The sequence below is a fragment of the Sabethes cyaneus genome, chromosome 1 (assembly GCF_943734655.1).
Source record: "Sabethes cyaneus chromosome 1, idSabCyanKW18_F2, whole genome shotgun sequence".
Lineage (NCBI taxonomy): Eukaryota > Metazoa > Arthropoda > Insecta > Diptera > Culicidae > Sabethes > Sabethes cyaneus.
Window position 1 is genome coordinate 171,626,736 of NC_071353.1, and position 14,796 is coordinate 171,641,531.

Below are 14,796 nucleotides of genomic sequence, written 5' to 3' on the forward strand. Positions count from 1 at the left end.
CAATTTGAGTTTGGATTTTGTCCAGTTTTGGTTTGAATTTGTGCAAAATTTGGGCTTAAATTTGGAACCACATGAGCTGTAATTTGGGTCAATTTGGGTTTGAATTTGTTCAAATTTGGGATTGAATTAAGGTTAGTTTGGACTAGAATTTGGGCTAATTTATTTTAATTTGATTCAAACTGAGCCTCAATTTGAGCCAATTTAGACTCGAATTTGGGTCAGTTTGCGCTTGAATTTGGGAAAATTTTGACCTAATTTGGCTCAGTTTAATTTCGAAATCGGTTCAATTTGAGTTCGAGTTTAACTCAATTTAATCTTAAATTTGGAACAATTTGTGCTAGAAGTCGGGTCAACTTGGGCTTGAATTTGGAACAATTTGGACTTAAACTTGGGACAATTTATTTTGAATTTGGTTTAATTTGAGCTTGAAATTGGTCCAATTTGGACTTGAACTTGTACAAATTTGGGCTTGAATTTAGTTCAATTTGGGTTTGAATTTGAGTCAATTTGTGTTCTATTTTAGGTCACTTTAGTCTTGAATTTGGATTAATTTTTGTTTGAATTTGAGGCAATTTAAACTTGAATTCGGACCAATTTGGGTTTGAATGTGGTCCAGTTTTGGGGCTGATAAACGGCTTGGTAATGCGTACCATCGGTGCCTTGTGCACTGGGCATAAAATAGACCCCACAGTGATTCACAGCCTCTTACCTAGCAACTCCTACCCCTACCTCCTCGTGGTACCAACCGGGATACGAGCAACCTCGATGGAGACCGGGTAACCAATCCCGGTGGAAACCAAGGTCGTATGCTGACAGGAGAGGAGGGCTCCTTCGAGCTACGTTGGCCCTCCGGCGATACTGTAGGGTTGGTTGCGGGCTTTGCAAGCCTGAACCACTAAAAAAACCAAAGCAATGGACTCCGCAAGTAATAATACTGCGCAGGCCTTGTCATATAACGTTAGGCCAATTAAGTAAGTAAGTAAGTAAGGATCAGTTTGGGCTCGAATTTGGGACAATTTGGGCTTAAACTTGAGTCAATTTATTTAAATTTGAGCTTCAATTTAAGACAATTTGGACCTAAATTTGGGACTATTTATTTTGAATTTGGTTGAATTTGAGCTTTGATTCGAGCTGGAATTTGGGTCAATTTGAGCTCGATTTCTCACTCGTCACTCAACGGGATGTTGGGACGCAACGACATTAGTTTTATGGAAGCCCTCCACCCCCCGCCGCAGTCGAGCCGTTGCTGCCAGCGTACAACAGTCGTCCTGCGTGTGGATGTAGGGAACACGGCTTCCGTAACCCATCTCATGGCAAGTATACACTTCGCTCTGTTTTATCCACTGCTGATACGTACCGCGCTTTCAGCCCGACTCACACACCGTTAGTAGATAGCCTACTCCCTGATCCGTGCCTGTTTGAAACACTACAAGAAAGCAGGCGACCGCTTGTTCCACCTCTGACGATACACAACGAGACACCGGAGCGCACCTGTGTTATTATCATGGAAGCCCATAACCTCCCCGCCGTAGTCGAGCCTATGCTGCCAGCGCTCAACAGTCGTCCCGGTCCTGCGTGCGGGTGTAGGATACGGGACTTCTAAAATCCCAGACCAAGCAAGTGCGAAATTGCCAACAGATATTCAACCGACGCAGCATGATGCATTACCTATAACCGAGACACCCAGCGACAATACCGGCCGTATCTGGATGTATTACCAGAATGTACGAGGACTTAGGACGAAAGTCGACGACGTTTTTCTTGCTACTCTTGATTGCAATTACGACGTCATCATGTTGAGAGAAACTGGCCTTGACGACTGCATTCTGTCAAACCAACTATTTGGTACAAGTTGCAATGTTTTTCGGTGTGATCGCAGTCCACTCAACAGCAATAGACGACGGTTTGGTGGAGTTTTAATCGCGATATCACAAAAACATATTTGCAACCAGATTGAAACAGTGAACGGTAGGCATCTGGAGCAGATATGTGTTGCTACCACAATACGGGGTATGAAAATTCTACTTTGTACGCTTTATATTCCACCTGAGAAAAGTTATGATTCTGCTGTGTTAGGTGAGCATATAGCAACGGTCTACGAGTTGTGTAACGATAAATTCAACCTGTTGCTGGTATGCGGAGACTATAACTAGCCTCGTATAGCATGGAATAATGGCGTCCGCCATGACACGACTGTTTTACCGTCGGCTGCTGGTGTTTTGATCGATGGTATGGACTTCGCTAACCTAAAACAGGTAAACATGGTTTGTAATCATCTCGGTCGAACTTTAGGCTTGGCTTTCTGCACGGAAGCTTCTAGTGTATGCGTCCATAATGCTGCTGTCCCACTATTACCAGTGGATCTTCACTACCCGGCACTCATACTGGAGACATCAGCTCCAGCTCTCGTTAATCCACCGTCACGCATTCTTGGGTCGAGACCTCTGAACTATCGCAAGATCGATTTTACGGCACTTTCCACGTACATTTCCGATCTTGACTGGGAATCATTCGCCCTTCTTGAAGTTGTTAATATGGTAAATCATTTTTGTGCAATCCTGACTAACTGGTTTCGATCGAACATTCCACTGTGTAATATACCTAGTGTCTCTCCCCCATGGAGCACACAGCGACTCCGCTTGTTAAAGCGCAAGAAAAATTCTACTCAGCGTTTATTACGTCGTACACGCACGGTCGAAACGAAACGAGCCTTTCGTAGAAGCAGCGAAGCATACCGGAAACATAACGCAATTCTGTATAAATTATATGTTCTCTGTGTTCAAACGAATCTTCGGCATAACCCCCGCAGTTTCTGGAGCTTTGTAAACGCTAAGCGTAAGTGTAGGGATACACCGTCTAATGTGTGCCTGGACGACTTAAGCGCACACTCTTCAGCAGATGCCTGTGAGCTGTTTGTCCGTCACTTTGCTTCGGTATTCAGCACCTCCACTTGTCCCTCATCCGAGGCTCAACGTGCTGCTGCCGATGTCCCTATTGATGCAATCGATATGGGTATATTCTATGTAACTCGTGAAATGGTACTCCAGACCGCAAAAAAACTAAAACAGTCGTTCTCACCAGGACCAGATGGTATTCCATCAGCTGTATACTGTCGCTGTATCGATGCTTTAGCCAAACCACTCTGCTTGATTTATAACAAATCGTTCGCTCAGCGTGTATTACCTAGTGCATGGAAAACATCATTTATGATCCCCGTGTTCAAAACCGGTGATAAGCGCAATGGAAGAAACTACCGAGGTATAACAAACCTTTCGACCGGATCCAAGCTCTTTGAGATCATTGTGGGCAATGTGTTCTCTATTCAAATTAAAAACTATATTTCTCCGGAACAACATGGATTTATGCCAGTTACCACCAACTTGCTGGAGTTCACATCGACTTGCATTACACACCTCGAAAACAAAGCCCAGGTTGACGTCATATACACCGATCTGAAAGCTGCTTTCGATCGAATTGATCATGTAATCCTGTTGTGTAAGTTAAAACGCCTGGGAGTATCTGATGATATGACCCGTTGGCTGCAATCTTATCTGGTCGGTAGAACACTTCGTGTACGATTGGATACGCATACATCGGAACCATTCGTCAATGCATCCGGTGTACCGCAGGGTAGCACCTTGGGCCCACTACTATTTATTCTCTATATCAATGACATTGTACTCATGCTTGACTCAGGTTGCAAGTTAGCATATGCGGATGATTTGAAGATGTTTTACGAAGTTCGTTCACCTGATGATTGCAGGCACCTACAAGAACTGTGGATAGCTTCGTTAACTGGTGCAGACGAAATCGACTTACGATTAGCATTCCAAAATGTGTCGTCATGACGTACAACCGCAATCGTTTCCCAATTATATTTGACTATAGAATCGATGGTGTTGTACTACAAAGGGCAGACCAAGTGAGCGATCTAGGCGTGGTTTTGGATCAAAAATTGTCATTCGATCAGCATCGATCTGCGATAGTTGCCAAAGCGAATCGGCAACTAGGATTTATATCTAAGCTCTCTAGAGACTTTACGGTGCCTTACTGCCTAAAATCGCTGTATTGTGCCCTAGTTCGACCAATCCTCAAAAATGCTTCTTTGGTTTGGTATCCCTATCATCTATCTTGGACTCTACGGCTAGAACGTGTACAAAAACGGTTTATTCGTCTCGCTCTCAGGAACCTGCCATGGAACGACCCCGTAAATCTGCCGCCGTATGGCGATCGCTGCCGGTTGTTGAACTTGGATACGCTTGAAACACGACATAAGATTCAACAAGCAACTTTTGTAGCAAAATTACTCAATGGAGAACTCGATGCCCCATGGCTGCTATCGTCATTGAATTTTCGAGCACAGCAGAGACCTACGAGGTCAACAGCATTACTACAGCACAACTTTCATCGCACCTCCTATGGGCTAAATGAGCCGATCACATCCATGATCCGCATTTTCAGCATGGCCGAAGAATTGTTTGAGTTCGGTGAACCAGCACGCATTTTTAACAATAGACTAAAAAGATGTTCTGTTTTTAGTTTTAATTCTGCTTAATTAAGTTCATTAAAGCCACTAGGCTGGATGGAAAAAAGAATAGTAAATAAATAAATAAATAAATAAATATCATTCTCCTCTTATATAAGTTTTTCCGCCTTTCATCTTTCACACGAAGGAATGTGGCTCTGGGGTTCGCTCTTTCTAACATCTGTGTTTCTGGCAACTGTACATTTTCTTTTCCAGTCTATTTCCAGCGATTTGTTATTCTTTTTTACTGTCTTTTATTGCGTTCTTGGTTACTCTTAGTTGCGTCTTTTTGTCCTCAGTTGTTGTCTGTTTCGGCATTTCTTGATTAGCCTACTTGTCATTATTTTTTCGTGATCTTATTATTGTCTTTTCGAAACCCTTCCGCCCACTTTTTATCATGTCTTTATTTTCTTCTATTCATAAAAAAGTCGATGGTTTTTGTAATCTTACTACCATATTTCTGTCGTCTTTTAATGGTTTTTTTTGCTATCATTTCAACGTTTTTCGTCATCTGTTCGTTGTTTTTAAGGTCTGCTTTTGGCATTTTTGACACTTTTTCATCGTCTTTTTTTATTTAGCCACTTTTATACATCTGTTTGTTGCTGTTTTGACTGGTTTTCGTCGTCTTGTTGTCATCTCTTTTATTGTCTTTTCTTTCGTATTCGTCGTGTTTTTGTAATCTCTGTCGCATTTTTGTAGATTTTTGTCAACTTTTCATCATAGTTTCGCCATCTTCTCAGTACTTTTTAATTTTTTTATCGTATTTTCATCGTCTTTACGGCGATTCTTCGTTGTCTTTTCTTCTTATTTTAGATTTCTTTTCGTCGCCCTATTGTTGTGTTTTCTGAAGGTTGGTTCCATTTAAGCTTGAATTGAGGTTAATTAAATCTTTAATTTGGATCAATATGCGTTAAAATTAGGGCCAAGTTGTAGTTTGGCTCAATTTGGGGTTGAGTCTGTACAAATTTGGAGCTTAAATTAGGGTCAGTTTGGCCTTGAATTTGAGACACTTTGGACTTAATTTAGGTCTTTTTTTAATTTGCTTCAATTTGGGTCAATTTAATTTTGAATTTGGGTCAATTGGGAGCTTTAGGTTGATTCAATTTGAGCTTGAATTTAGACCAATTTGAATGTGAATTTAGCCCAGTTTTGCTATGATATGAGGCTAGAATTTGGGCTTGCAATTTGGGCTTGAATTTGGGTCAACATATGCTGTAATTTGGATCAATTTAGATTTCAATTTGTACAAATTTAGGCTCGGATTAGGGTCAGTTTGGGCTTGAATTTAGGACAATTGGGACTCAAATTTGGGTCATTTTAGTTTTGAATTTGGGTCAAATTGAGCTTGAATTTAGTTTTAGTCAAGTTAATCTTGCATATGGATCAATTTGCGCTTGAATTTGGGCTTGATTTGGTAGGGGAGTGTCGTCGTGGTTGGGCCACGTTTTGGAGTTCGCCCATAACATTTGTTTTAAAATTAATTTTGGAAATTTAAATACATCGTTGCAAAGGTCTAAGAATAAGGAATATTTCCGGAAAGTTTTGAACTGATTGCTTGAAAAGTAAAAAAGTTATAGGCATTTACGTGAAGGCAAAAAATGTTGTCATAGTCGGGCCATGTTGTACAGGTTGGGCCACCGCAGAAAATCTAAGACATACGTATTGAAATTCTATATAGAGTCATGAAAAGAATGAATTCCGTGAACAACGGCTCATATAGGTACAAATACCCTATTTTTAATTGCATTTTTGCGAAATTTTGGCGATCTTGTAAAATCAATATTGCTACAATTGCCTTTTTCGAAGTGTACAACTACAATGAAAAAAAAAAAAACTACAAAAATCTAAGTTTTTATCGTATTAATTTTGCTTTATTTCATCACATTTTACATGACTGATATTCTCTGGCGATTATTGCGCTTCTGCGCCTGAAATTAAGGTGGCCAAACCATGACTACTCAAATGTCCCGACCTTTACAAATAGCACTTTTCTAGTATTTCACCTTAGCCTTCCCAAACACGTTACTGGAGGGGATTTTTCTATAGTCTTCGTGTGCAGCACCACACACTTTATACATTTTCAATATTTATCTCGATAATTACATTTCATGAATCATTTCTTGAAGAAAAGTTCATTGCGCCTGGAAAACTTTTTTTGTAAGATTTAGTCACTGAATTCAGTACGGGTGTTTTGAATACACGATTGAAACTCACAATATTGTGAAAAGTTAGCTATCACAGTAAGAAGTTTTACAATGGTTGTATCATAGATATCATGAGTTACTAAAACTGTAAAATCGTGATGGCCCGACCATAACAGTGGCCCGACGATAACGACAATACCCTACAAATTAGAATTTCAATTTGGGTTAGTTTGGATTTGAACTAAGGACAATTTAGACTTGAATTTGCTACAATTTATTTTGAATTTGGTTTAATTTGAGCTTGAATTTGAGCTCCGGTAAAAAATCGGACTCTAAAATTTCGCTCCGATCGGACTTCGAACCGGACATCAGACCGGAGTTTCCGGACTTCACCCGGTCCGCTATCGATCATTACTAATTAAGTCTAGTAGAGGAATGTAACAGTTTTACAACTCACCATTTTTATCCGTCAGCAGTTCAATGTTGTCGGTGATTTCGGTTCGAATGGCCAGCAGAAGCCGGGCCCGGTAGCTGACCCCTTCGCCGAGTCCAGTATTGAGATTGGAGTTTTGATCGATCAAATTATAGTCCCGCGTAGAGCCGTACAGATGCACAAAGGATGGTCCATAGGTAGGCAGGAAACCTTTTTCGCCATCATTGGAAATTTGCTTCAAATCGATGTAATGCGTGCCGATGATCGACGGTTTCATCGGATCGGCATCCCGCAGCTGAATCTTGATACGCTGACACAGTGGAGGAAACATTTCGGTAAACACTAGCTGCTCATTCCAAACCGGATTGTAGGATGCTTTTTTAACGGTCGATTTACCCTGCAAAAAAAAAAGCATTTGTTTAGAAAAACTGTTTGCATTGAGAATAGAAATACCTACGGCGAGTCCAGCAAAGGACACCTGCACATAGGGATTAACCAGATCCTTGGTTTCTCCAGTAAAGGCCCGTTTAACGTTCGCCATCAAAGAGGAATTCATCCTGGGCAGCCCATCGGCTCGGTAAATTTTAACAATAAACTTAGCTCGCTGCCGTTCTATTGGAACTCCATCCGGAAGTAGGAGGTTCCTGCCAAAACAAACCATCGTTAAACCACGAACCCTCTAAGGTAGATTAAACAAACTCACGCCTCGATATCATCGGGGTCCTTCTCGGACTTGGGAGGAACTTTAACCGTGTCACCTTTGCCGATGATGCCGACATCACACTTCAGGTAGCCCTTCGGTCCGGACACCAAATCTTCCGGATCCGTCAGCAGTGCCCACTTGTGGTAAAACTGATGGTCTGGGGATCAGGATACAGGAAACAGTAAACTAATTAAAACGGTGGCTCTGTAAAAATAGGCATCCGACAAAGAGCAAGCAAAACAGGGCGCAATTGTTTTTATTTTAAGAGAAAACATAAACAACAACAACAACAACAACAACACCGGTGCTGTCTGTAGCTAAAGTACCGACACTCAAAGCAACATCCGACAAGCGGCAAAGCAAGCCATGCCATGCAACGAGCCTCTTCGTCTACAAACTGCCATTAGTTTATTTATAGGAAGCGAAATAAAATTGTTCAAATGATGGACGGGAAAATAAATGGGTGTCGTTAGTTTTCTCTTTTATTGTCTCCGGCCGGCCTCTCGTTCGCCTGATGGATGAACGATTCCTCCGAGCTCCGTCCGACGGGAAAACGGAAGAAAGCAATCAAATGCGAAAGTGCTTTGCTCGTCCCTTGGTCGCGTGGCCGGTCGCGACGCGAGCTATAAGATTTGGCTTCCTCGCGTGGGGTAAAAAACGAAGGATGTTGCTTCCTGTTCGAAGCATGCATAGCAACAAGTCCTAGTGATGGTTTATGGGGCGGCGGCGATGGCGCCGCCGACTGTGACGAGCGAACGCGCGAACGCGCGCGCTGTCAACAAGTGGAAAGCGAAGTAAAATTGATGACAACTGGAAATGGCCTGCTGTGAGCTCACAGGATCCACGCTGTCATCGATCACAAAGAGGAAGAAGAAGAACGCGAAGAAGGTGTGTTTGGCTTTGACTGCTAGCAATAATACCAGTTTTCTGCTGATTGTAAATGCTGAATGATTATGGTTGGTGGCGGAAATGATTTTCATTATTAACTTTTGATTTTTCATTCAAGCTTCTTCTGCTGGTTGTGACTCCAGAAAATGATATTCTAACGGAGCAGTCGTGGTAAAAACGGATGCCTTATGTTTATGGACCTTTATGCGTTAACGCATCCGTCAGCGTCAGTTTAACAATTTGACCCTTTACCTTTTGTTGCTCTGTTTGTTGTTACTGCTTGAGCACAGTTTATCAAAATTCACAAAAGTGGAACCCGTTTGCTTGAGTTGCAATCAATACACCATGCGTCTCCATTGCATTATTGAAAATGTACATAATTGCTTAATAAAATTGTATCGCGAAAACAAAAAATAGCCCTTTCTGACCTCTTTAACCTTTCTGAGTCTTTAATGTGTTATGTGAAAAAATCTCAGCTTTTCAAAATAATTATGAAAAACTGAAGTGTACTTGCTTTTTACACTATAAAAATAAAAAAGAAACTAGGTATTTTTGCTTTTCAGCAAAGCACTCGGAGCATAACACATTTTTAGATCTGCTTAAGTGCCCGGATATTGATTCAGCACGGTACACAAAATTTGAATTAAATCGAAGCATTGTTAATTTGTTCTGTTAAATGCTAAACCTAATCCTACATTACGTGTCATCAAAATCAAAATATCACACAATTCTTAGAAAATTAAAGAAGAATTTAAAGCCTTGCCCTAGCCCTAGCCCTAGCCCTAGCCCTAGCCCTAGCCCTGTTATTCGAATACTGTGACATTCGCTTTGGTTTTCCTCAATAAACTTTGCTTTTTCATACTGTTTCCCACCATTTTCGACATATTTACCTTCCACTGGCTTTGATTTCCTTTTATTTCTCCTCGGTTTTCGGTCTGATTTCCTCTGCGTCATATTTCCTTTTTCCTTAGTATTTTTAAATCTTTTTATGACATGCCTCTGAGGTTTTTTATTTGTTTTCTCTCACTTTTTTTCACGTCTTTCGTTTCTCTGCCGGTCTTCATTAAATTTCTTCGTGTTCTCTTTTTATCATCTTGCTTGATTTTTTGCTTTATTTATTACGACTAGCTGAGTGCCCGATCTTACTCGGAAGCCCTTCCTAGCTACTTGTTAATTTGTTATCGATCCAGAAAGTCCCGTAATGCAAGGCAAATAAAGCCCTTTATCTTCATTCAGATCTCCCCATCTTGTTTGGAACCCCTTCTATTGTCAACCTTCCTATGCTGATTCCCTTATATAAAGGAACACGGATCGACGATGAAGGTGCCAAGTGCCAAGTTTGCTAAAAAGCTGTCTAGGCTTTCCAGAGGTAAAGCGGTGCTTAGACACATATATTTACTTTTATACAGTTATACGTTCCTCTTACTCCTTTTCAGTCCTCTCACTAATCAGCGCCCCCTTTATGTCTCACAACCACTTATACATATATTTCCTTTCCAGAAATTGCTATAATAAGAAGTATGGGTCGTCGTCGTCGCCAGCAGCCTAGAGCCGGGGTGTCTCGCGTTGTTTCAAGCAGTCGTCTCCATTCAACTCACTCGACCTTGGGTCACTCGTTGCCAATTTTCCAGTCGTCTCAAAAGTCGCAAATCGCTTTCGACCTGGCCATCTTACATGTTGAGACTCCCCCCCTGTTCCTGATGCCAATGGGGTTATTTAAGAGAACTGTTTTCTTCGCACTGTCGTCCGGCATCCTTACGACGTGTTCGGCCCACTGAAGCCTACCGAGACCGACTTTCGCCAGTGCAAACAGTGCCTGTAGCTCGTGATTCATACGCCACTCTCCGCTTTCTGTATGTACTTCGTCAAACATCGTCCGTAGTACGTTCCGCCCGAACATGGCAAGGGCGCGTGTGTCCTCTGTGAGCAGCATCACCGCTTCAAGTCCATCAAGAATTATTGGTCTAATAAGGGGTTTGTACACTTTTGGCTTCGCACAGCGGCGTATGCATAACTGTTAACGTGATCCATTTGTTTTGAATGTTGTCTATGAGCTTTTAGAGCTTTTGTTTCTATTTATCTACGCAGTTTTTAGGTTTTTTTTGTTTCAGTTTTGGTTCGCTTGATTTTAATTTGGTTATTTTCCCTTTCTCTTGCACTTTATTCACTCACGTTTATAGTTTTTTTTTTCTGAGCAATAGATCACGTTTATTCTAATGTTTATTGTATGGTATCTATTTTCTATTTCGATTGCTCGTTAGATTTATGTGGCTATTTTTTCTCTGTTTTTCTTTTATTTTCAGATTAGTTTTGCATAGCCGTTTGGTTATTGTTTGATCATTGTTTTACTTGGAAGTTTGTTGCAAACGCTGCAAGGGTCTGTTGTGGTGAGCATCCTCCTCCCGTGTCGCCACAATTTCCATAAGGGAACTTCTCCGGTTCTCGTACTCCGTCGGAACTCAGGAGCAGAAAATAATTCGGAGTCAAGGGTGAGCGATCGAGAGTTCATCATACTATTTTGGAAACCGAACGTAAAGCACAAGTTGACATAATATATACAGATTTGAAAGCAGCATTTGATCGAATTGATCACCTAACACTGCTAACCAAAATTTTGCGCACGGATGCTACTCAGCAGTTTGTCACGTGGCTGAAATCATTCCTGTGTGATCCAGTTTTACAAGTCAAGCTTGGATCGGATGTATCATCTGCATTTACAAACGCATCTGGTGTACCGCAGGGTAGCATTCTTGTCCCACTTCTTTTTATTATATTTTCCAATGACGCAGCTCATGCCATAGACAATAAATGAAGACTTGTTTATGCCGATGACTTCAAAATCTACTTGACAATTATTAGATAAATTTACGACTGAAATGTAAACTGAATTCCTTGCTTATAAGCACTGCTAAATGTGAAGTAATTACTTTTCATCGAACTCAAACGCCGATTCTCTTCGAGTATGCTATCCATGGGCAAGCGCTAAACAGAGTGGATCACGTCAATAACCTTCGCGTTATTCTTGACAGAAAGCTGACATTCGACAGGCACCGCACCGGTTGGCGAGATCCTGCCAACCTGCCCTCTTATCCGGATCGTTGCCGCTTAATTGGATTAGACACAGTTGACAAAATTACTGTCCTTGATGAACTTCCGTGCATCACAATATGTGCTGCGACCATCCTCGGTGCTTGTAAACCAGTTTCACCGGACGAACTTCGGTTATTTTGAACCAACAGCGTTTTGTGTGAGAATTTTTAATAGTGTTGAACATCTCTTCGAATTTGGCGAACCCATTTATATGTTTAAAAATAGATTAGCTAGAGGTAATTCATTTTAGTCGCTTCATTAAGACTTTTATGTCAGATGATGTACAATAAATAAACAAATACACAAATACTACTGTACTGTACTGTACTGTAGCAAACGACTCGTCATCGAGCTTCCGCGCTACCCGAACAAAGGTTAATGCTTCTTTCATTGCGCGAATCATTCTATCCCAATAGCCTCTCATGTGAGTGGCAGGCAGGCGGGTTGAATCTTCACTGGGCGTAGGCGTTTGTAAAGGTACTACCTAACTCCTCGTTGATCCTCTTCATTTCTGTCTGCATTCCTGTGATTCGCTTCAACAAAGTTTGTCGCATTGTCGCCTTCTTGCACGCCTTCTCTAGATGGATAGCTCGTATTGTCAGCAACGTATACAAGCAGACTCACCCTTTTGCAACACCAATTTTCATTAAGTGGAGACCCAAGAGACGTAACGTACGAAGGGTTTCAACCGGACCGATGGAAGTGGGCCCATTTTTGGAGTTACCGGTATCGCTTTGTAAACAAGACATTACATAAATATAGCGTTTCCTGGACATACGCACTTCAACTCGCAGCTGTGAAACGGAAAACCGTTCACGCAGCTCGTTAACGACGCTTCCATCGTTTGCATGGTAATATTTTTGGTGACAATCGTCCAACAGCAGTTCCGTAATTCGGTGTTTTCTGGGTAAAATGATGGCAAAGTTCTGATCATACGACCGGATTTCCGTTTATGCGGCTCGTTCCAAGCTCGCTCTCGAATGAAGATAGTTTCACCAGTTAACTTGATGATCTTTACCGCCTCCCACCAGTTCGTCCATCTTCGCGATTCTTCTTCAAGATGAGAACTTCGTCCGGGAACGCCTCAAGGTTTGCGCAGTCATCCACAGTTTTTGGTTACAGCTGATTTAACTCTGAATACAGGTGGTAGACGCTGAATAAAGCAAAGGCCTCTGTATTCTATAAGTTTAGGCAGCCAACAAATGCACTGTAAATCAGCTGCTTCATTCATAGTGTCACAAGCAGATTGGGCGCATTTTTACCCTCTCCACAACCCGTCAATATATTCTCAGTAATTGTGCTATACTAGCTGAATAAACGATTGTTCATCTTAATAAAAAGCTCTTTAACGCCTACTGTATATCCAACGTATCCCAAGTAACAACAATGAGTTGGTTTAAGGCTATCAAACCTGCATAAAGTAAGCTTTTAAATGGTGTTTGAACAAGTGATGTTTAGCTGTCCTCCGAAGCTTTCCTCCAAACAAGCTTAAACAGCGGATTTTTCTGCTAAACAATCCGCTTCTAAACAGCTATAAACATCAAACCGTTTTACGGTTGCCTAAAGGTGTTAAAGTGGCTTTATAAATCAGTAGAGCTTTCAAATTACTTTAAAGCTGCTTAAGGGTGTTAAAGTGGCTTTACAAACAATACACTTATGCAGGCTTGTCATATCCTCACTCATTGTGCAAAAAGTGCAACTTTTTTTGTTCAACACAATGAGCAGAACTGCTTTCAAAAATGAGAAATAAATCCACACAATGAGAAACAGACTAAACATAAAGAGAAAAACTGACGCGCAGAAAAACTTCTTAATGCGCTCTTTAAATGAGTAACTTTAGGTTTCGCTCTCGGTCCTCTCGATAGCTACAGCAGTAAGCTTGAAAACGAAACAACCGGTGCGCGTACAGAAACTATAGACTCAGAGGCGTCAAGGCAATCAAACGTCGTTAAATTTTGAATCTTAGCGGAGAATTACCTTTGTTTATAATGGGACTTTTCTGTAGGTGCGCGTCAAGAAGCAAGTGCATGGGAATTCCAATGTTGTCATATCTAAATTACATTTTTCGCACTATTGCCGTAAGAAATGTTAGAATCATGATTCAACTGCATAAATGGATTAATATTTTTCTGATGGCAATGACCGCTATTTACAATCGTCGTTTTTTCTCAACGCACTACCCATGTTAAAACTACCCATAGTTGTCATACGTCAGCGCAACGCATCAACGTATTCAAAGTGTAGTAACATTCTGTTGCTTCTCAATGAGTGGTATAGTGTGCGGTTGCTCATATAACTGCGTTCAGCAAGAAAGAGAAAAGTTAAAATGAAACGGAGCAGAATAAATCGCATTGAAGACTGAGCACAGTTTGAATTTTTCTCTTCTCTTTTTTTCTTCTGCGCTTATGGATCAGAGGATGGCGGTTCAATTCCCGAAAAAAGACGATATGCATTTTTAATTAGCTTGCATATACCTACGACTTGATTATTCGAAATTAAAAACATAGCGTACGACGCTATAGCAAAATAAGTATGACGCGTTCCATTTTTTTAACTTTTAAAAACAGGTTATTTTTTAGCTGCATAAAGGTTGATGAGACGTTAATTAAGCGATTGAAAAAGCGTTGCAAGACTATTTGTTGTTCTAAAAAAATAACTGACAGCATTGGGCAAATCGGTTATTTAAAATGCGCAAAAACCTCTATTAAGCCCCCTTTGCAGCTTCGAAAGCAGCTGCCCAAGTAACAATTTCAGGCTGATCAAACACTTTTTTAGCGGCCCAGCAAACATTTTTGTTGTATAAAGGCTTATCAAGCGCTTGTTACCCGATAATTAGCTATACAACTGCTGAATAAGCTACTATTCAACATAAATGTTTCTTGGATGAACCTGTGGCTGAACTATGGTTTAGTTTTAGAAATAGTAGAAGCTTTCATTTGGCTCACAGCTTTCACACTACATTGAGGCTGCTCAAGGGTGATAAAGTGGCTTTACAAACTACTACCTAGTTTTT

The 14,796-nt window shown here is 41.0% G+C and overlaps 1 protein-coding gene across 1 annotated transcript in view; it reads right to left on the minus strand.

Annotated features, from left to right (window-relative positions):
* The window catches only part of LOC128738149 (otoferlin-like), an 85,732-nt gene that overhangs the window by 20,245 nt on the left and 50,691 nt on the right, over positions 1-14,796 (minus strand). The window contains exons 10-12 of the mRNA XM_053833044.1: positions 7,806-7,962; positions 7,560-7,746; positions 7,127-7,499 (exon numbers count right to left, since the gene is read on the minus strand). Of these exons, the coding sequence (XP_053689019.1) occupies positions 7,127-7,499; positions 7,560-7,746; positions 7,806-7,962 (717 nt within the window). The remainder of the gene's footprint in view (positions 1-7,126; positions 7,500-7,559; positions 7,747-7,805; positions 7,963-14,796) is intronic.